Source organism: Impatiens glandulifera, chromosome 5 (genome assembly GCF_907164915.1).
Source record: "Impatiens glandulifera chromosome 5, dImpGla2.1, whole genome shotgun sequence".
Taxonomy (NCBI): domain Eukaryota; kingdom Viridiplantae; phylum Streptophyta; class Magnoliopsida; order Ericales; family Balsaminaceae; genus Impatiens; species Impatiens glandulifera.
In genome coordinates, this window is record NC_061866.1 from 43693271 (window position 1) to 43715811 (window position 22541).

Genomic DNA, 22541 nt, shown 5'->3' on the forward strand with positions numbered 1-22541 from the left:
TTACTCTGAAATAACTCAGGATTGTTGAATTGTCGTTGGCAAGTATCCCACCATTTCTTGTCAAGACGTTCGAAGCTTCGCACAAGCCGTTCTCGTACTTCAATAAATCGCTCTGCCATCTTCATTTCAATCGGTTCCAGATCCTTTCCTTGGATTTCTTGAAAAGCATTCTCAACTGCCTGTAACCGCACATTTTCAAGAATTACCGGAGCTTTGGAAAACGCCGGTTGAATCAATTGGGTGTTAGCTAACTCGAGTGCCCTTTCTTCTAGCTGGACGAGAGCGTCCCATTGCTTGTTTCCACTGAAACCTGGAAGCATGTCGGATAATTTGGTCTCGCTTCGGAGCTTCACCCACCGGATATATGGAGCCAGCGCTTCACTTGCACCTTTATTCATATCTTGAATAAATTCATCAAACAGCTCATTTTCTTGCTCTAAGGTGTATGGGTATTCTTCTCCGGTTGAGGCTTCAGTCTGAGGGTCAATCTGCAATGTGCCCGTTCCGGTTTCAGTTGGCTCTTCAATCATAATGCCCTTGCCCTTATCTGCCTGAGTAGGACCTTCTGGAGCTGTCTTGCCTCGAGCGGAACCGGAAGGTTCCCGTTCTTCAATGTTTCCCTCCTGAGCCGGAGGTGCGGTTTCTGTTGACTTGGTCGTCTCATCGACCGGTTGGATTTCTGTTTGATCTCTTGGACCACATTCTGGATGGCTTCTGAAGTATTCAAGCCCACTTCGGCTAATACTTCATCGGCTTGCTTGCTTGGTGATTTGGAGGTTGCAGAGTCAACATTTCTCTCTGCTTCCTCCATCGAATTTGATTTGTTCTCCTTGCTCCCCGAAGATTCGGTTTGCTTTGGAGAATCGGATGGGATGGGAGTTGGGACAACGGTGTTGATGGGAATTGGTTGGAAGACATCTGCGGTTCTTTCTGGTGGATTGTCCGAGGAGAGCGTTCTCTCGGAGTCCGCCGGTTTCTTTGAGCTCTTCTTCGCTGAGACCTTCTTCCTCCTTTTCGGTTCTGGTGGAGCTTCTGCCTCAACCGCTTTTCTGGACGGTTTCCTTTGTCTTGTCTCTTCTTCAACTGGAACCGATGAACTGGCTCCCTTAGATGACTTGGTTTTTGAGGTTTTAGGTTTTATTGTCTTCTCCGGTTTTTCAGCCACTGACTCAGAGTCAAGAATATTGGAAATTGGAAGCGGTACGCCTTCACCTAGTTCCACATTAAGGAACTCGAGAATTTTAACAATTTGCATAGCATAGGCCTGTACCCGGCCTTCTTTCTTGATTATCATTTGACAGAATTCTTCGTATAACACGTAACCCCAGTCCACCTTATCGTTGCGGACGATGGCTAACAGCATTCTTAGCTTAAACTTTGTGAGATTATCAAAGTTACCTCCCCTTCCTTGGAGCGATTTGGAGATGACGGTCACCAACCATTTGTATTCCGGTTTCAGCTTGATTTTCCGGCTGTTGTGGAGCACCAGATCCTGACCTGAAAGGGATACAACCAACCGGGCAGCATTTGATTCTGCGTCGGTTAGGTCGAATTTTAGGTCCGAACCTGTGTTGGGCAGACCGAGAGCCTCCGCAAAAATTTCTTCAGTTATAAGAACCGCCTTCCCGTTGACGGTAGCCGAGATTTTTCTTTTCAACAGTGTCGCCGTCGCCAAGAATTCCGTCACCGCCGCCGGGTAGATGGTGAACGGACCAGAGAGGAACTTCTCCAACCCAGAATCTCGAAGGAGTTGAAGAACATCCTTGTTCTTGTCTTCAGCGTGCTCGTCGATATCTGCAAAATCTACCTGCAACATCCATTGAAACGGGGCTTTGCCTAGATCCATTGATTTTGAGAGAAGAAGATGAAGATTCGATGATGATCGGAGAGAGGAGATCTTTGAAGTTCTGAAAATTTTTAGAGAGAGAAAGCGCATGTATTGAATGGGCTGATTTGTCTTTATATAGATAGCGGTTCCAGGCAGTTTTGAAGATGAACCGTCATTTTGATGTTTTTGGCGCCAATTTTCCCTCCAAAAGTTACTGCCGTAACTTTCGGCGGTAAAAACGGAAATTCGATGGGCGGTTATTTTTGAGAGGTAAAACCATGGGCGGTTAAGGTTTTTCAAATTTTCATTTTTGCCTGAAGTTCCGGTTTCTATTGACAGCTTGTTAACCGGAGATTGTTAACTTTACTTTGAGTTTGAGTATGAGTTTGAGAAACCGGAATGAATTGATGAAGATAAGAACCGAAAAACTAAAATATTTCATTAATGCAGGAGAAGAAATACATAGGAGCGGTTCTGGTCGTACAGCAAAATGACCAGAAACCGGAAAAGAGAATAAAAATGAAAGATTTATTCCGTGAACCATCCTCCTTCCAGCCTCCTTTGATACCATTTTTCCATGGTGTTTTGAGGAAACCGTTCCTCAATCCTTGATACCCATTTATAGACCATTTCTATAGTAATGGTGTTGAAGGATCCAACCGGAACACCTTTTCCAAGGTTGCGACGTTTGGACATGAGGAACCGGGTGATCTGAGGGGCGTAGCTGATCTTTCCCCTCTTACCGGTCATAAGCTGTTTCAGCTTATTGAATAGATAGGATGACCAGTTGATGTCGGTTTCGCGGATGATGGCTATCATAATATCGAGTGCCTCCCGGCTGTAGTTCTGATTGGGCATTCGGCCTATGATAGACCTTTGAACCAAGTCGTGAAAGACTTGATAATGGGGAGCGAGGTCTTCTTTCTTCCCGAAGTCCTTCACAGGAGCGTAGGAAGAAGAGAAGATCTTGAAGAAGATTTCCTTAGCCGGTAGATGCGGCATCGGAAAATCAGAGAAACCTTCCGTTGGAAGGTGAAAGAATGTGGCGAATTCCTCCTCAGAAAACTGGAGGAATTGGCCGTCGATGATGGTGCGAATGCTGCCATCATCTAGAACGTGACCGTTGTTGAAAAATTCGTACACCTCATCCACGAGGATAAGGTCCGAACCCTTTAGAAAGCCTTTCAGGCCAGAAGCTATGACATGTTGATAAATGCATTCATGGTCGTAGCTATGCTTGATGTCTTCAAAGTCGATGATCAGAGTGTTTCTAATTTCAGTAGACATGATGATGGAGAATGAAGGAGACTTAGGAGGATTCTTAAGCTTTTGAATTCTTAGAGAGAGGAATGCTTGAAGGCGTGGTTTGAAAGATGGAGGTTGAACCCTTTTTTTATAGCTTGGAGTGAGTGATAGCATTTAATGCAAGGATTTGAAAATCTAGCCGTTTATGCTTAGACATTAATGATTTTGTGATTTTCCAAGAGAATATGAGCAAGTCTTGTCAAATCAAGTCAGGCATGCTTTGAAGTTTATATTTCCAAGAGGGTAATGATTTATTTTGATATGGCGCTTTAAATGTTGTAGATTCTGATTTGGAAATGAAGGAAATCTGTTTCATTAATTGAAGTACAGAAACCGGTAGTACATCAAAAGTACCGGTTTTGTAAGGAAAAGGAAAGAAGAAACGAAAGACAGGTTTAGACATTTGACGATTCAGCTGTTTGAGCGGTTGAAGCCTCAGCCGCTTGAATTCTTCTAGCTTTAACCGCTTCCCACCGGTCGATCATCTCCTGTACTCGTTCTTTGGTGAGCACGTGCCTTGGATGCAGAGTGACGAAAGCTCCGGTGTGAATCTCCAGACTTGCGCAGAAACCGCTCAGCTGAGGAGCGTATCCGGTTTTGTTGGAGAGAATCATCTTCTTCAGGTTGCTGAAGATGATCCAGGACCAGTTGACCGGTGTCCCAACCGTTACAGCTATCATCATCTCGAAGACCCTCTGAGTGTAGTAGTAACTTTTCTCTCTGCATAAAACAGATTTTCCCAGAATCTCGCAGAGAATCTGGTACTTATGAGAAAGTTGACTCTTAGCACCCCAGGGCTTAACCGGGATGTTAGATCCAGAAAACCGGCGACACATCTCTTCCATTGTCACCGATGAATAGGTTAGATCGGTTACCCCTTCATTGGGTAAACCGCAGTATACAGCGAAATCCGTCTCGCTGAAAAGGAATTTTTGCCCGTAAACCTGTGCAACGAGTATATCTCGGTGCACTTCTTTTACGGTTTCGAACAGTTCTTCGACTACAAGGTAGTCGATGATGAACCTGTTCTCAAGGAAGCTTCTTAGCCCGCTCCTTTCAATGGCTAAGAACATTTCCCTGACTTCATGATCCTCATACTGATAGATTGATTCAAAGTCTGCCAGTAGGATCTTCTTGGCTAAAGGGTTGGAGTTCATGTTTGTTTGTGAGAGAGAAGAGATGAGTTTATCTCAAGGATGATTCTTGTGAATAGTGAACTTGTGATGTTTTGACAAAGATTAAGCATGGTTTATATAGCCCGTGGATTCGGCTTGGTATTAAATGAATTTTAAGCATGCCTGATGATGTCATCAGCTATTAAATAGACTTAACTTGTTGAAGTAACTAATGGTTATTTCCAAGGTAAATCTAATAATTACTAAGATAGCAATGATGAAAAAATATCTATTGACAAGATGTAAGTTTCCCTCTCTTGATGATGGACACATGTCGTCATCTTGATTGAGGTAGACTTGTTTTTAATTTATCACAGGCTTCATTTATCAAAACATGCACGAAAACTCGGTCAGTCATTTCATGTTAACCGGAAGAGTTCATTTCATCAGATCAGAGTGCATATGTACTGAGCGGTTTTCCATGACCGGTTTTAGTAGGATATTTCCGTTTTATGAAGAAAAGTTGATTAATATCAACAGTTGTTCAACTTTGGACTTGTTTTATCCACTTCAACCTGGTTATTTCAACCGTTAAGTAAACATACATTTGATTTGAAATAATGAGATAATCAGGCATAACTGGAGACTTCCTCCCGGTTAGCATGTTTGATTTTATGAATGACCTATTTGAATATGGTTTGAGAAGCTTTTAGCTTCTCCCTGAACACATATCCCGGTTTTATATGTATATGCGCATGCATAATGATTATATCAATTGATTTAAATTAGTAAGACCCAAAATATTTCGAAAATGTGAAAACTTAGCTTCCTGTAGCGGTTTTGTGAAGATGTCCGCTACTTGTTGCTCGGTTGACACATATTCCAGCCGGATGTGTTTCTCCTGAACATGCTCCCGGATGAAATGATGTCGAATGTCGATATGCTTCGTTCTTGAGTGCAACACCGGATTGTATGTAATCGCTATGGCGCTGGTGTTGTCACAAAAGATTGGAGACTCCTTTGCTTCTATTCCGAAGTCCCTGAGTTGCTGTTGAATCCAGAGGAGTTGTGCACAGCAGCTTCCAGCCGCTAAATACTCCGCCTCTGCGGTTGACGTTGCAACGGACGTTTGTTTCTTGCTGCTCCAGGTAACTAGCCGGTCACCCAGAAACTGGCAGGTTCCACTTGTACTCTTTCTGTCGATTTTGCATCCCGCGTAATCGGCATCGGAGTAGCTTATTAGATTGAAGCTCGAGTCTTTTGGATACCAGAGTCCCACTTCTTGAGTTCCCTTCAGATATTTTAAGATTCTCTTAGCCGCCGTATAATGAGATTGCTTTGGATTTGTCTGGAACCTCCCGCATACTCCAACCGCAAACAGAATATCAGGTCGGCTTGCCGTGAGATATAACAGCGAACCGATCATTCCTCGATATGCTGTGATGTCAACTGCTTGACCGTCTTCATCTTTGTCCAGCTTCACGGAAGGACTCATTGGCGTAGCCGCTTCGGCACATGTATCCATCCCGAATCTTTTCAGCAGTTCGGCTGTATACTTCGGTTGGCTTATAAAGATTCCGGCTTCCATCTGCTTAACCTGAAGTCCTAGAAAGAAACTCATTTCCCCCATCATACTCATTTGAAATCTATCAGTCATCATTTTCGAAAATTTGTCACATAACTTTGGATCGGTTGACCCGAATATGATGTCATCAACATAAATTTGAACAAGTAAAATTTGCTCCTTTCTTTCAAATTTAAAGAGAGTTTTATCTACTGAACCGATTGTAAATTTGTGATCAAAAAGAAATTGAGTCAAAGTATCGTACCAAGCTCTTGGAGCTTGTTTCAAACCGTAAAGGGCCTTATTCAGCCGGTAAACGTGATTTTCATGTTCTGAATTTTTAAAGCCTGGAGGTTGATTAACATACACCTCTTCATTTACTTTACCATTTAGAAAAGCGCTTTTTACATCCATTTGATAAACTTTAAACTTTTTGAAAGCTGCATATGCTAAAAATATTCTAATGGCTTCAAGCCTAGCTACAGGTGCGAATGATTCTTCAAAATCAATGCCTTCTTCCTGTTTATAGCCTTGAGCCACTAACCGGGCTTTGTTCCTCGTAACTAAACCGTTTTCATCGAGTTTATTTCTGAATACCCATCGTGTGCCTATAACCGGTTTATTTTTCGGTCTAGGAACTAAGTACCAGACTTTATTTCTCTCAAACTCGTTTAATTCCTCTTGCATTGCCAAGATCCAATCTGGATCTGACAGTGCTTCATCCACCTTTTTCGGCTCAATTTGTGATATGAAAGCAGAGTTTCCATAGTGATCCAAATTTTGTTGCCTAGTTCGGACGGGTGAGGATATGTTACCTATTACTAGTTCAAGAGGATGATTTTTGTTCCTTCTGAGGTTAATCCGAGACGTGTCTACCAAGCTTTCGGCTGGCTGATCAAGGTTAGACTGATCGGTAGGTTGAACAGAGTCAGACCGACCGATTTCTTCAGTAGAAACTGAAGCGTCAACTTTCTACGGTAAAGCAGCTTGATCAGGCTGAATTTCAGCATCAACCGCTTGGTCCTTGACAAAGCGTCTAAAAACCGGAACCTCGTCTTCATCATCAGAATAGATATTGAAATTTTCCATTCTGTTGTGAAGGTCGAAGGGTAATGCAGTGTTTCGTTCAACCGATTCATCGAAAACAACGTGTGCGGTTTCTTCAACTGTTAAAGTCCTAGTATTATATACTCGGTATGCTTTACTCACAGCTGAATATCCCAACATTATTCCCTCATCGGATTTAGCATCAAAAGCGGTCAAGTACTTATTGCCGTTATTATGAACAAAGCATTTACTACCAAAAATTCGAAAATACCGTACATTTGGAATTTTATCAAAATAAATTTCAAAAGGAGTTTTCGAAAACCGTTTAGTCACTAGAGATCGATTTTGTGTATAGCAAGCGGTGTTGATAGCTTCAGCCCAAAACTTTTGAGCGATACCCGAATCGGCTATCATTGACCTTGCGGCTTCCTTGAGAGTTCGGTTTCTTCTCTCAGCCAGGCCGTTTTGTTGAGGAGTTCTGGCACTAGACAACTCGTGCCTAATACCGGAATCATCAAGAAAAGTAGTTAAATTACTGTTAATGAATTCAGTTCCTCTATCACTTCTAATTTTGTTTACTCGAATGGATTTTTCGTTTTGAGGCTTGATTTTTAGAAGCTAGGAAAGTAACCCAAGTAAATTTAGAGTAATCGTCAATAACTACCATAGTATAGTGCATTCCTCCTAAACTAGTTACTCTAACCGGACCGAACAAGTCCATATGCAACAGTTCCAAACATCTTTCAGATTGATAATTTCCTTTACTTTTAAAAGATGATTTCACTTGTTTTCCCATTTGACATGCAGCACATATTTTATCTTTTGAAAATTTAACATTTGGAAAACCATGAACTAGTTCCTTGGAACAGATAAAGTTAATCGTTTTGAAATTCAAGTGGTTTAACCGTTTATGCCAAAGCCAATTTGGATCATTTCCGGCTATCATACACACAGGTTTTTCGAAATCAGTTTTCCAGTTTACTTTGTAAATATTTCCTATCCGGTTACCGGTTAACAGAGTTTCATCATTTTGATTCTTGACTAAGCATGAGTTTTTATGAAATTCAACCTTATAGCCCACATCACACATCTGACTTATGCTTAGTAAATTAAAACTTAGTTTTTCTACCAATAACACATTATTTATGGATAGTTCACCATGGACAATCTTACCCTTGCCCACGGTTTTACCTTTTGAGTTATCCCCAAATGTGATGAATGCTCCGGTTTCGTACTTGATGTCGGTCAATAGCTCCTTGTTTCCGGTCATGTGCCTTGAGCATCCGCTGTCCAAGTACCATTCAGAATTCTTCAACCGATTGCTCCTCCTAACCTGCAGTAAACAATTATTTACAACTTTTTGGTACCCACATTTAGTTGGGTCCATGGTTGATTAGTCCCTTTGGGATCCAGACTTGAATTAGTCGGATTACTTTCCCGGTTGCGGTTTTGATAGTGTTTGGCTTAACTTCTTGGCCGTTGCTCAAGAATGCCTTATGTGGTGATGGACTTCTTCGATGTCGGTTTTTATTATTTTTGTTTTTGTTAGGTTTCCGGTTGGCTTTCTTTCTCTCAGGATGAAGCCATTTTTCAGATTCGTTGGGACCTACATACTTAAGCGTTTCTTCCGGTTTTAGGTCACTTTCTGTTTGTGAGCTTTTGATAAATTTTATAAACGGAAGATTATTTTTCGTTAGTTTCATCCCGTTAGATTGTTTTACTTCATTTTGTTTACTTGGATCATAGCCTATACCGTATCTACATTTTGGATGTCGTTTATAGTTGCACATTTGTTTTACTGCTTGACGTGATCTCTCCCACGCAGCTGTAACGTACATTGCTCGTTCATCAGTTTCCATTCCCGGTTGAACTGTCTTCTCATCATCCGAGAATAGTTCATCCGGTTCATGTGTTTTGATCTCATATATTTTATCGTTTTCATCATTTATTTGTTCGTTTTTAGTTTCTACAGGTGTTGGCATATATGCAGATATATTTCTGAACTCAGCAACCATTTGGTTGAGTGCAGAAACTAGGTCTTCCTTAGTAAATTCATCAGAAGAGAAATCAAATACCTCTTCGTCGTTTGCCATGAAGCATGTTACTTTCTCTTCACCTTCTTCATTATCGGAATATGCCCACTCGCTTCCACCGTCTGATGCAATGAGAGCCTTTTGGATCTCCTTTCCTTCATCAGCACGTTGATCATCATTTCTTCGGTAGTCGTTTCGTTGGTTATTGTTGTTTCCCCGATAATTGTTTCCTTGATAATTGTTTCCCTGATACCGGTTGCTTTGATAATTATTCCCTTGATAGTTTCCTTCCGGTTTTCTATCATCTCTTCTTGGTTTTCTACATTCTGACCTGAAATGTCCAAAACCATCACAGTTATAACATCTTTTGTTTGATTTATCTACATAGTTATAATTAAAATCATTGTTAGATGGTGGCTGGCTCTTCTTCATGAATTTTCCGAATTTCTGAGCTAGCATCGCCATCACATCGTCGGTTATTTGATCGGTGTTTTTGACTGGAGCCGGTGCGGTTGATACTGGAGCCGCCGGTTCCACCGATGTGACCAGAGCTCTTGTTGCGGTTGATGTAGATGTTTCATCTTCAATCCGAGAATTGATCTCGAATTCGTAGGCTTTCAAGTCCTCAAATACATCATGCAACTTCATCTGCCCAAGGGTGCTGGACTCCCTCATCACCATGGTCTTGATGTCCCACGTGCTTGGCAAGGATCTTAGAGCTTTGATTATCACTTCTCGGTTGTCATACTTCTTTCCGAGTGTCTGAAGCTCGCTTACTACGCTGGTGAACCGGTTGCTAAATTCTTTCATATTTTCTCCCGGTTTCATCCTTATGTTCTCATACTTCTGCGTAGCCACCAAGATTTTATTCTCCTTGGTTCTTTCGTTTCCCTCGTGAATCTGGATAATCGTTTCCCAGGCTTCCTTTGCATTTTCGCACTCTGATATTTTGTTCAAGGTGTTGTTATCTATGGCTTTATAGATGTGCCTCATGCAATGGTTGTCCAGGTTGCTTCTTCTCCGATCTTTACTTGTCCACTGGCTTTCCTCCTTGTTAATCTTGATCGGTCCTTCTTTCAGGACTCGACTCATCTCATCATCTAATGTTATCAGATGTAGATACATTTGCTTCTTCCAACTGCTAAATGCTTCGCTGTTTAGCATTGGCGGTTTGTCGCTGTGAGTCATGCTTCCCACCATTTTGGTTGCTTGAGTGCTAAGAACCTCGCTCTGATACCACTTGCTAGGATCGGGGACGCCCTTGGGGGACCGGGGTTGATTTTCCGGTTTCGGTAAGGGTGGCCGCTTACAACACACACACAACTTGGTGATAGTCCGGTTAAAAACTAAAACCGTTCTCAGCACTGCACAACCTGTCACAGACTCTTGAACCGGTGTTCAAGGGCGGAAGTGTCTGTTTCAGGTTGAAGCAACGTTTGCGACTTTAGATGATGTTTAAGAAGGAGGATGTTTAACGAGAGTGAGTGACCGGTTTTGGAGGTATGATTGGTTTGCGGTTTACGGTAAGACAGCGGGAAATGAAAGCGAAATGAAAGAACACAAGACAAGGAAATTTGTTTATGGATGTTCGGAGCAAACCCTCCTACGTCACCCCTTCTTCTCAGGTTATGAGAAGGATCTCCACTAACTCTTTAGAGTTACAATTACACTTCCGGTCGAGCCCAACTTCGCTACTCGCCGGTTTACACCAAACTCACGCTTTGATGTAATATAACACAACACAATAATCACACACAAGGATTTCCGGTTTTGACTATACCGGTTATAGACTACAAGACTTTATCTCTCTAGAATTGAATGCTTTTGTAACTTAGTTTTCTGTAATCCGTTACTTGCAGAACTTGCGTTTAATGAAGACGATTGATCTTCCTTTTATAGCTGAAAGTAGCTAACGGCTACTTTCTTCTCTCTCTTGCGGATTGGTTGATCATTAGCACGCCTATCTGCAGAAGGATTGCTTGCACGCTTCAACTTCCTCAACACCTGGCATTCATGCAGATGACTCTGAGCAGATGTTGACATAACCGGTTTTCAGATTGATACACGTGTTGAACATCCGCTTCCGGTCGTCAGCATCGGATCACCAAGGCATCATTGCCTTCCTCCCATGCTTCTGATCGGATCCGATCTTCTTTTATTCTTTCGAGACACGTTTCCTCCGTCACAGTACGTCACTCTTGAGATTTGAATCTTCTGACTTTTGATCTGTACTTTCCGGTTTCTGTGTCTTTGTGCATCATGATCCGGTTGAAGTGTAGTCTTCTGTTCTTTGCTAACCGGTTGCTTGAGAAAGTGAAGCCGGTTCCTGTGATCCTTCGGTTTGATCATTTTAAGCCGGTTTCTTTGAAGTGGTAACGACCATTTTCTGAACACCTGATTTCCGGTTCCGGTTTGTTCAGTACCTGCACATGAAATTTAACTTCTGTTTAGTTTGTCTGGCCGGTTCCAAAAATTAATCTACTTAATTTTTCTATCAACTCATTTGTGTGCTTGTAATACACCAAAAGTTCCCAATTTATGCCATTTTATTTGTTACTTATGTTCACAATAAATGACCTTATTTAGTTTATTTACGACATCCTCGTCAATGTTATGTTCACAACGATGAGTTCATTTTTCTCAATTTGACGGACTAATAATTATTTTTGTCAATTTTTTTATTATTCATATCATATTCCAAACGTTGTTGGTGTCCTGTTTGGAGTTGTACAAATGATCGTGTACATGATCTACAAAGATGGACTGCAATTGAATCTTTCCATAGTGAACAACAACGCCAACACCATGGAGGGAATAGCCAAGGGAGAGGTCGAGGAGGGAGACGTCGAGGCCTTGTAGTTAACCAAGTTATGTCTGTACTTATTTCTAGAATTTCATTATTATCCTTACTTATTAGCCTTGTGTTCATATTTCCATCGTGTCGATTTGTGATTGCGTCATTACCCGACTCTATTCCAGATGATATAAAAGTTCGGGCTATCCAATTATAAAAAAGAAAAATTGGAGATTAATATTTATTTCACATTATTCTTTATCAAATTATCATTTTGTAGTTATTCAAAATTTTACATGGGTGAGAGGAATACCATGAATGATATAATATTGTTAGACGACCAAGAAAAAATAGTATTAATATAAATATTAGTTGTAGAAAAAGAAATATAAATATATGATGATTGAACAAAATGATCGTGTCAATTTGTAATTGTGTCGTCTCGTGTTTATGTCGTGTCAACCCACAAACCGAGTGTGATAATTTTGTATCGGTTTATTCCGTAGGAATATCGTGGTCGATCATTTTGTTTAATTTTAAAGAATCATTTGTGTGCTTGTAATACATTTCCCCACAATTTTACAGAAACAAGTCATTCAAACTAAAAAATCTCAATTTATGTCATTTTATTTGTTACTTACAATGACAATAAATGACATTATTTGGTTTATTTACGGCCTCTTTGTCAACGTTATGTTCACAGTAGTGAGTTCATTTTTCTTAATTTGACGGACTAATAATTATTTTTCTCAATTTACGGACTAAAAATTATTTTTTTAAATTTTTTTATTTTTCATATGATATTCCAAACATTGTTGGTGTCCTGTTTGGAGTTGTACAAATGATCGTGTACATGATCTACAAAGATGGACTGCAACCAAATCTTTTCATAGTGAACAACAACGCCAACATCGATGAGGGAATAGCCAAGGGAGAGGTTGAGGAGGGAGACATTGAGGTCTTGTAGTTAACCAATTTATGCATGTACTTATTTCTAGAATTTCATTATTATCCTTACTTATTAGCCTTGTGTTCATATTTGTATCGTGTCGATTTGTGATTGTGTCATTGCCCGACTCTATTCCAGATGATATAAAAGTTCGGGCTATCGAATTATAAATAAGAAAAATTGGAGATTGATATTAATTTCACATTATTCTTTATCAATTATAATTTTATAGTTATTCAAAATTTTACATGGGTGAGAGGAATACCATGAATGGTATAATATTGTTAGACGATCAAGAAAAAATAGTATTAATATAAATATTAGTTTTAGAAAAAGAAATATAAATATATGATGATTGAACAAAATGATTGTGTCAATTTGTAATCGCGTCGCCTCGTGTTTATGTCGTGTCAACCCACTAACTGAGTGTGATAATTTTGTATCAAGTTATTCCGTAGGAAAATCGTGGTCGATCCTTTTGTTTAATTTTAAAGACTCATTTGTGTGCTTGTTATACATTTTCCCCACAATTTTACAGAAACAAATCATTCAAACCAAAAAATCTCAATTTATGTCATTTTATTTGTTACTTACGATGACAATAAATGATATTATTTGGTTTATTTACGGTATCTTTGTCAACGTTATGTTCACAGTAGTGAGTTCATTTTTCTTAATTTTACGAACTAATAATTATTTTTCTCAATTTTACGGACTAATAATTATTTTTCTCAATTTTTTGTTGTTGTTGTTCATATCATATTCCAAACGTTGTTGGTGTCCTGTTTGGTGTTGTACAAATGATAGTGTACATGATCTACAAAGATGGACTACAACTGAATCTTCCCATAGTGAACAACAACGCCAACGTCGAGGGAAACACAGAGGAGGGAATAGCTAAGGGAGAGGTCGAGGAGGGAGGCGTCGAGGCCTTGTAGTTAACCAATTTATACATGTACTTATTTCTAGAATTGCATTATTATCCTTACTTATTAGCCTTGTGTTCATGTTTGTATCGTGTCGATTTGTGATTGTGTCATTGCCCGACTCTATTCCAGATGATATAAAAGGTCGGGCTATCGAATTATAAACAAGAAAAATTGAAGATTAGTATTTATTTCACATTATTCTTTATCAATTATCATTTTACAGTTATTTAAAAATTTAGAGCTAGGTATTCTTGAAAAAAAACATCAAGTTCGCAGAGTAGCTAAGAGGAAATTGAGGCAACGGAAAGCTGGGGGATTTCACATAGTTGAATTGAGTGAGGCTTATTTAGTTGATGTGGTGGTGCAGAATGTTGAGGATCACATGGGTGAGAGGAATACCATGAATGATATACTATTGCTAGACGACCAAGAAAAAATAGCATTAATATAACTATAGTTGCAGAAAAAGAAATATGAATATATATGATGATTTAACAAAATGATTGTCAATTTTTAGTCGTGTCATCTCGTGTTTGTGTCGTGTCAACCCACAAACCGAGTATGATAATTTTGTATCGGGTTAATTCGTAGCAATATCGTGGTCGATCCTTTTATTTAATTTTAAAGACTCATTTGTGTGCTTGTAATACATTTTCTCAAACTTTTACAGAAACAAGTCATTCAAACAAAAAATTCCCAATGTATGTCATTTCATTTGTTACTTATGTTAACTCTAACAATAAATGATATTATTTGGTTTATTTATGGCATCCTCATCAATGTTATGTTCATAGCGGTGAGTTCATTTTTCTCAATTTGACGGATTAATAATTATTTTTCACAATTTGACGGATTAAGAATTATTTTTCTCATTTTTTTTGTTTTTGTTAATATCATATTCCAATCGTTGTTGGTGTCCTGTTTGGAGTTGTACAAATAATCGTGTACATGATCTACAAAGATGGACTGCAACCGAGTTTTTCCATAGTGAACAACAACGCCAACACCGAGGAGGAAATAGTCAAGGAAGAGGTCGAGGAGGGAGACGTCGAGGCCTCGTAGTTAACCAATTTATGCATGTACTTATTTCTTGAATTTCATTATTATCCTTACTTATTAGCCTTGTATTCATATTTGTATCGTGTCGATTTGTGATTGTGTCTTTGCCCAACTCTATTCCAGATGATATAAATGTTCGGGCATCGAATTATAAACAAGAAAAATTGGAGATTGGTATTTATTTCACATTATTCTTTATCAATTACAATTTTAAAGTTATTCAAAATTTTACACGGGTGAGAGGAATATCATGAATGATATAATATTGTTAGACGACCAAGAAAAAATAGTATTAATATAAATATTAGTTGTATAAAAAGAAATATGAATATATGATGATTGAACAAAATGATTGTGTCAATTTGTAATCGTGTCGTCTCGTGTTTATGTCGTGTCAACCCACAAACCGAGTGTGATAATTTTGTATCGGGTTATTCCGTAGGAATATTGTGGTCAATCCTTTTGTTTAATTTTAAAGACTCATTTATGTGCTTGTAATACATTTTCCCCACAATTTTACAGAAACAAGTCATTCAAACCAAAAAATCTCAATTTATGTCATTTTACTTGTTACTTACGATGACAATAAATGACATTATTTGGTTTATTTTACGGCCTCTTCGTCAATGTTATGTTCACAACTGTGAGTTCATTTTTCTTAATTTTATAGACTAATAATTATTTTTCTCAATTTGACGAACTAATAATTATTTTTCTCAATTTTTTATTGTTGTTCATATCATATTCCAAACGTTGTTGGTGTCCTGTTTGGTGTTGTACAAATGATAGTGTACATGATCTACAAAGATGGACTGCAACCGAATCTTCCCATAGTGAACAACAACGACAACGTCGAGGGAAACACCGAGGAGGGAATAGCCAAGGGAGAGGTTGAAGAGGGAGACGTCGAGACCTTGTAGTTAACTAATTTATTCATTTACTAATTTCTAGAATTGCATTATTATCCTTACTTATTAGCCTTGTTTTCATGTTTGTATCGTGTCGATTTGTGATTGTTTTATTGCCTCACTCTATTTTAGATGATGTAAGAGGTCTGGTTATCGAATTACAAACAAGAAAAATTGGAGATTAGTATTTATTTTACATTATTCTTTATCAATTATCATTTTATAGTTATTTAAAATTTTACATGGGTGAGAGAAATCTCATTAATGATATAATATTGCTAGACGACAAGAAAAATAGCATTAATATAACTATTAGTTGCAAAAAAGAAATATAAATATACGATGATTAAACAAAATGATTGTGTCGTGTCAACTCACAAATCAAGTATGATAATTTTGTATGGTGTTGTTCAATAGTAATATTATTCATCATTCATATTAGAGTGTTTTTAACTTTATTGTTACATACATAAATCAAGAAATTGATGGAGTCATCCTGTAATTGAACCATTAAATTTACGTAACAAAAACAAGTTAGGAGTGAACCCGAATTGGGACTTAACTAGATCAAATTCCACGAATATTTCCTCCATCTGGAAAGCCCCAATCACCATTGCCTCTTCCATCGTTTTCCCACCATCAATGAAAGCCATACACGCCAAAGTATCGTTAATGTTATCTCTATAAACCGTTTGCATGGTATTCGAGAAATATGTCCAATTCTTCCCATTGGCCAAGCTTAGTTCCACCTTAGGAGCTCCTATATAACCCCCCAAAGGATTGAGAACTAGATCGCTCGCATTGAAACAAAGATCGAATTGCTTCACAGCTCTAACTGGAATTTTGCCTTCCATTGCCTCCAAGAATGTTTTGCGAAAAGCAAGAAATATATCGCTCCTCAAGGTGGTATATAACACGATTGTGCTTATTCTCACGCCTCCAAGCCCGGTGGTGTAGTTAATATCAAAGGAACTTGCTTGAATAGGAATTTGGTGCAATTCCGAACTTCCAATTGATATGGCTTGTACCCCGATGTAGTAACCGTTTGTTGTTGATAATGAGTTTTGTAGTAACTGTGTGTAGGTGAAAAAGATCGTAACATCATGAAGCTTATCCGCATAATAGACAATGTAATAAGGTCCACCACCGAAGAATATTATGCCGTGTGGATAACGAACACTGGGAAGGACGAATGCAAATTTCTTGGAAAATTGGTACTGTGATGCAAATTGAGATGGAATGGATAAGGGCGCTTTTGAGAGCCCAACAAATTGACCGGTTCTGTTATAGAATTGAGTGGCCCTAAGCTCAGATGGGATACAAGCCGCATAAATTTGTTTGAAAGAAGTTATTTTAAAAGGCCAATGCCCGGTCTGATTGAAAAAGAAGTAGTATTGGTACGACAGATCAGTTTGATGACACGTTTTGGGAACCGGATTCACCAATGCAACTTTACAAGGGCACAAACGTTCTTGCTGATCTTTCTTTAAAGGGCACAATCTGGAAGGCCACGAATGGGCTAAGGAACATGCTTGTTTTGGACAAGGTTGGTGAAAAACATGCCACTTATCACAACGAGTCCATAGAAAATCGGAGTCGAGATCCATAATGTAATCTTCTCCATTGATATTCATATAGTAAAAAGGAGGTATTCCCTCTTTGACAATGGTTGCAGATACACTTTTGTTTAGAGTATTGTTTCTAGCAAAGACAATATTGTTTGAAACAATTGAGAGGAACATCAAGAATATGATAAGATCAAGTCGGGTTCCTATAAATGCCATTTTGTTTGAAAGTTAGTATAAGATCATGTCCATGCATTATACATATAGGATCCCAATTGTTGACTATTTTGAGGCTGGCTCTTAATTCAAGTAACCAACTAGCTAAGCCAGCTTTGAGATGAGACTTCCTAATGTTTTAAATGAAGCAACATATAGTATAATTAAGTAAATGTAATTTTGACTTAACAAACAAAAATTAAATATTTGGCCAGGTCAAAAGTTGACTTCATTAATGAATATTGGATCCAAGTCACCAATATGCACATATAAAATAAACAAAAAAATTGAATTAAAAAAAAAATGAGCCTTTTTTTAATTAAGATGTTCCTTTTTATATAGAGTAATTAAGTAACATAAGATCTCATATTGCAAATGGAGTTACTATTATTTAGGGGTTATTATACTCTAAACAAACATTTTTAATATATTTTTATTTTATTAATTACATTATTAAATAGTTATATAATAATTAAAATATTGATAGCCATAAAATGTAATCATAAATAGATATATCATTAACATTTACATCTTAACTTATACTATTATTATAATACCACAATTATTATATGATGTAATAGGTATAATATAATTTTATTAATAATAAAAACTAAAGGAAAAATATATTGTTTTTGTTTATATATTAAATAAACAATTATATTTCTAATTATATAACTATTTATTTATCATATAAATATGAATGTCGACATGAAGTTCCTCTAACAAGTTTCAATTTAGATTTTACAGATATTAGTTATAATATTTTAATTGATAACAAAATTGTTTCTAAAATCAATTAACATGTGGTGTGATACTGTAATGATTATCACGTAAGTTTTACACACTAAAGATCTCACATAAAAAAAATACTAAATTAAAGTTCAGAAAAAGAAATTAACTAACCAAATTCAAATTACATTAAATACAATATAAAGGGTGCTAATATCAAGATCTATCTGTCTTGTTGATTTGAGTTTGGACAACTCATGCAATAATTTGTTTTAAAAAAAATATGATTTATGTTAGGTTCTGGTGAATTGAAATTTTGGCTAAGTTTGTTAAGTTCTTAATTTTTTTTTTTAATTCTTTATTTGCTTCTCTAATTCATAGAATAAGGGTAAAACTTATGTTTATTTATCGTTATATTCATAATTTTCATGTTATTTTTTTAGTATATCTCAACTCGAATTCACATGTATCTTTCACCATGGATAGTTTTAATGTTATGTGTTTAATTTATTGAAACAGTTTATTATTGTAAAGAGTTTATCTATTCATCTTTACCAAATTTAGATTTTTTTTACAAAATATTATAATTGGATAAAGTTGTAAGTCAAATTCTATTATATATTTAATATAATAAAATCAATTATTTTGTATATTAATGGGAAGTGAAAAAAATGTAAGCATAAAATTAATATAATAAGATAAATAATTATATTTGGCTTAAACTATTTATATTAAATATTCAACAAGTCGATCTTAACTTCCAGAAAATTATTTGAAAAAGTAAGTACATATGTATACAAATTTGTGTTAATTTCAGCCTACTCAAATTTTAAGAGTTTTGTGCATTGCTACTTATTTCAGTTAATACTTAATATTTTGATGTAAGTTTAACTTCTTCTTTTTTGCTTAAAACTTATAACTATATTAATGTTATAACTTGTATCAATAAATTTTTACCATAAATTTATAAGAGCAAGGCATTCATGAGTGACAGAAAATGAAAGTGAACATATAATATGCATGACATATATATATACATATCAACCAAATACATATGAAAGATGATTAGAGTGGTGAATAGTGAGCCTCACGAGAGTGTAACGCAAAGCATTCAATGGGGAACCCTAAGAATTATTATTTATGACTATCTACCTTAGACTAAAGTTGCACTTATTCTTCCCTTCACGTGCACCATATATTGGTTTTTGGGTCCGATAAGAAACCGATAATATATATATATATATATATATATATATATATATATATATATATATATATATATATATATATATATATATATATATATATATATATATATATATATATATATATATATATATATATATATATCTTCGAAAACTACTATATTTGTCGATTATCTCATTCGAATATTGATTTAATTATACGTTTTTTATACATATATATGCTTTGTACATTCATCTTCTCTTCTCTCTAAATCTTTCCTAACCCTAAAGATTTAAGCATTTGTCATGTCTCACATAGCAGTAGAGAGAAATAGGAGAAGGCAGATGAATGAACATCTCAAGGTCCTTCGATCCCTCACTCCTTGCTTCTACATCAAGAGGGTAAGATGATTAAAAACAACACATACAAATAAAACATAACTATGATCGATCTATTTGTTTTGTGATGTGAATCATGTGATGTGAATTAATTGATAATTGTTAGGGAGATCAAGCATCAATAATTGCGGGGGTGGTGGAGTTCATAAAAGAGTTGCATCTAGTGCTTCAATCTTTGGAGTCCAAGAAACAAAGGAAGAGCATCAGTCCTAAACCTAAACCTAAACCTAACTCTAACCCTAGTCCGAGGTTATCCCTAGTTCCTCAACTCGCACCAGCTCCTCGTGATATCATTAATCCAATCATTTTGTTTGGATTAGTTCACGAGAGTAATAATATTGGTAACAACGTGAAAGAGTTTGTTGCGTCTTGCAACTCACCCGTGGCTGATGTTGAGGCTAAAATCTCAGGCTCTAATGTTATTTTGAGAACATTTTCAAGGCGAAATCCTGGTCAGGTGGTTAAGATTATCAGTGTTCTGGAAAAGTTTTCTTTTGAGATACTTAACTTGAACATTAGTAGCATGGAGGACACGGTTCTTTACTCCTTTGTTGCCAAGGTATGTGACTGTGAGATTATTTATATTTAGATGTAGTTTTCTACCTATATAGACATGATAATATCGAAAAAAAGCTATTATTTGTTTCATAATAATTAAGCTTAATATGCTAGATTTGAAGTTGGAGTAGCTATATTGTTTTGAAACCTAATGTTGTCACATTTTATGCATATCATTTAAGATGGTTACATCACATGCAACTAAAACTTCAATCTTCAGTGAAATGGTTGAGTGATACTAATTTGGTTTGAAGACTAAAGAGCTTAATTAGGAAGGCAACCAATGTTACACATAAAATACATCCTTTTTTAAAATGAGACTCCCAAAATGATTGATTGCAATTATGAAAATATACTAAGTGATTAGAGAAAAAATGACTCATTTTTTTCATGGCCACGCCCAAAGTTGGAGATGAATAGACATGTCAATAGCTTGCGAGTACGATAATGTTCTCCTTCTCAAAGGTTCCATGAGAAGTCTCGAGCAAGAACCCGGATGAAGAAACATATATGAGGGTCCTTTCATTGACGAGTCGGAATATTGTTGGTTGAAGAAGACAGTTATTAGTGTTTTAGATAATTAGTGGCCTAAAGGAAGATTCAAAGAAGACATTGCAAGACATTCTTCCTATTTATTTGTAGGAAACAATCCTTTTCAATCAACAATCCTGATGTTTTTGGTTTTCCTTAAGATGGTTTCTCTTATTCTTTTTTTGGGTTTTTTTTTATTTTCTTTATGATGTTTCGTTTTTAGAATTTGATGTTTTATTCTTTTTAGTAGTTTCACTTTGATCACTTATGATAAGTCATGTTACAATTTGGTTTTATTTGAGCATACGGTAACAATGATCTTCACATAACCAATGTTTAATCAAAAGCACCTGTCATTTTTCAAAATCTTACCAAATAGATACGGTAGTGAGTTAGTTAAAGTTAAAAAAACTAGAGTTTAATTCTTCTATCCTCAATTCCTCATAGAGTTTTTTTTTTCTATGTTTATCAAGCTTTTATTTAGCCATCTTAGCTTCCTTTTCCATCATTGATTTCACTAAAAGTCTACTTTGTAATTTCCTAATTTTTTCAATATAATTCACTTTTCGAATGAAATATTCATTTAGTTTTTTTTCTTTATTTTCAAAACCACCTAGCTACTCCAACTTCAAATTCTGGATTTGTCTATATTTACAAGTTTCAGCTAACATGTTTCTCAACTGACCCGGTTATTTGTTACTTTATCATTTTCTATTATTATTTATCTTAATTTATAATATATTTTTAATATTTTTAAAATAGATCAAATGAGATCCTATATTACGAAATCTTTTTATATGAGAGGGCACATAGACGGTTTCGTAATATAGAATTCGACTGAAAGTTGTCTCATACATGTATATATACTTTTGGTTGCATGCAGATAAGGCTGGACTGCCGACTAAGCGTAGAAGAACTAGCTTTTGAAGTTCAGCAAAGCTTTTCATCCGATATTTTGCAGCTTAATTAATTAATTATTAGACATGAATAATTAATCATTAACTATAATATAAACATGGAAATGCTTTTATATATATATATATATATATATATATATATAATATATGTTAAATTAATTGCATGCTACTACACACTAATAATATAATTAGGGAGCCCTTGAAGTTTATTCCACACAATATTGCACGGTTGTTTTTATATTTTATTGTTGATAAAATTTTAATTTTATTTTTAATCATTTCTTTATATATTTTTATTATTTAATTTAATAAAGTATTATTTTCATATTAAAAAAAACTTTGAAGATTACCAACTCCAACCAATCATACTCAATTTTAAAACTTACAGCAGATTAAATAAAATTCAAATCGCGATATGATAGAGTAATGTTAGTCACCCCGAACTAGAAATGAACTAGAATTAGGCCTTGTTGGGTAGGAGTTTTTCAAATAATCCTATACAAATCAAACATCATTTAACTCTTTCTTATCAATCACAACACTCAATTCATTACTCAAAATTGTAAAATACTCTCTATTTAAATTATTATTTTTTATTTTATTTATATATATCAATAAATTTTAAGTTGTTTTACCAAAAATAATTATTACCTCAACAAAATCAACACCATTATTCAATTTTTTCTAAGTATTGAAGAACAAGCTCTTTGAACTAAACTCATGAATAAAAAAATATTCACATTAGATGATAATAAACTCAAATAAAAATAAAATATATGTAATAATATTTCATTCTTGATTATTCACGCAATTCATTCATTCGCTTTAAATCCAATCAATCACATAAAACCCAAACAAATATGAATCAATAATCATGGTAGCACAATTCCCTCAATTGCAAGCTACGTACC

General features: G+C 36.0%; 2 protein-coding genes across 2 annotated transcripts; one reads left to right on the forward strand and one right to left on the reverse strand.

Annotated features, from left to right (window-relative positions):
• Positions 1 to 16022: 16022 nt before the first annotated feature.
• LOC124939439 (gamma conglutin 1-like) lies at positions 16023 to 17315 on the reverse strand. Its single transcript, XM_047479915.1, has one exon. The coding sequence runs from the start codon at positions 17313 to 17315 to the stop codon at positions 16023 to 16025; it is 1293 nt and encodes a 430-aa protein (XP_047335871.1).
• Positions 17316 to 19437: 2122 nt separating this feature from the next.
• Positions 19438 to 21696, forward strand: LOC124940702 (transcription factor MUTE-like). The gene is made up of 3 exons (XM_047481232.1): positions 19438 to 19627; positions 19731 to 20183; positions 21597 to 21696. Exons 1-3 carry the CDS (start codon positions 19532 to 19534, stop codon positions 21681 to 21683), a joined length of 636 nt encoding a protein of 211 aa, XP_047337188.1. The 5' UTR covers positions 19438 to 19531; the 3' UTR covers positions 21684 to 21696.
• Positions 21697 to 22541: the final 845 nt, after the last annotated feature.

What these genes read in the sequence shown, in the direction of transcription:
- LOC124939439 (XM_047479915.1), bottom strand. Translation starts at nt 17,315, where the DNA reads ATGGCATTTATAGGAACCCGACTTGATCTTATCATATTCTTGATGTTC.
- LOC124940702 (XM_047481232.1), top strand. Translation starts at nt 19,532, where the DNA reads ATGTCTCACATAGCAGTAGAGAGAAATAGGAGAAGGCAGATGAATGAA. An exon ending in CTTGCTTCTACATCAAGAGG is followed by an intron (nt 19,628 to 19,730) that starts GTAAGATGATTA and finishes GATAATTGTTAG; the next exon opens with GGAGATCAAGCATCAATAAT. An exon ending in TTTACTCCTTTGTTGCCAAG is followed by an intron (nt 20,184 to 21,596) that starts GTATGTGACTGT and finishes GGTTGCATGCAG; the next exon opens with ATAAGGCTGGACTGCCGACT.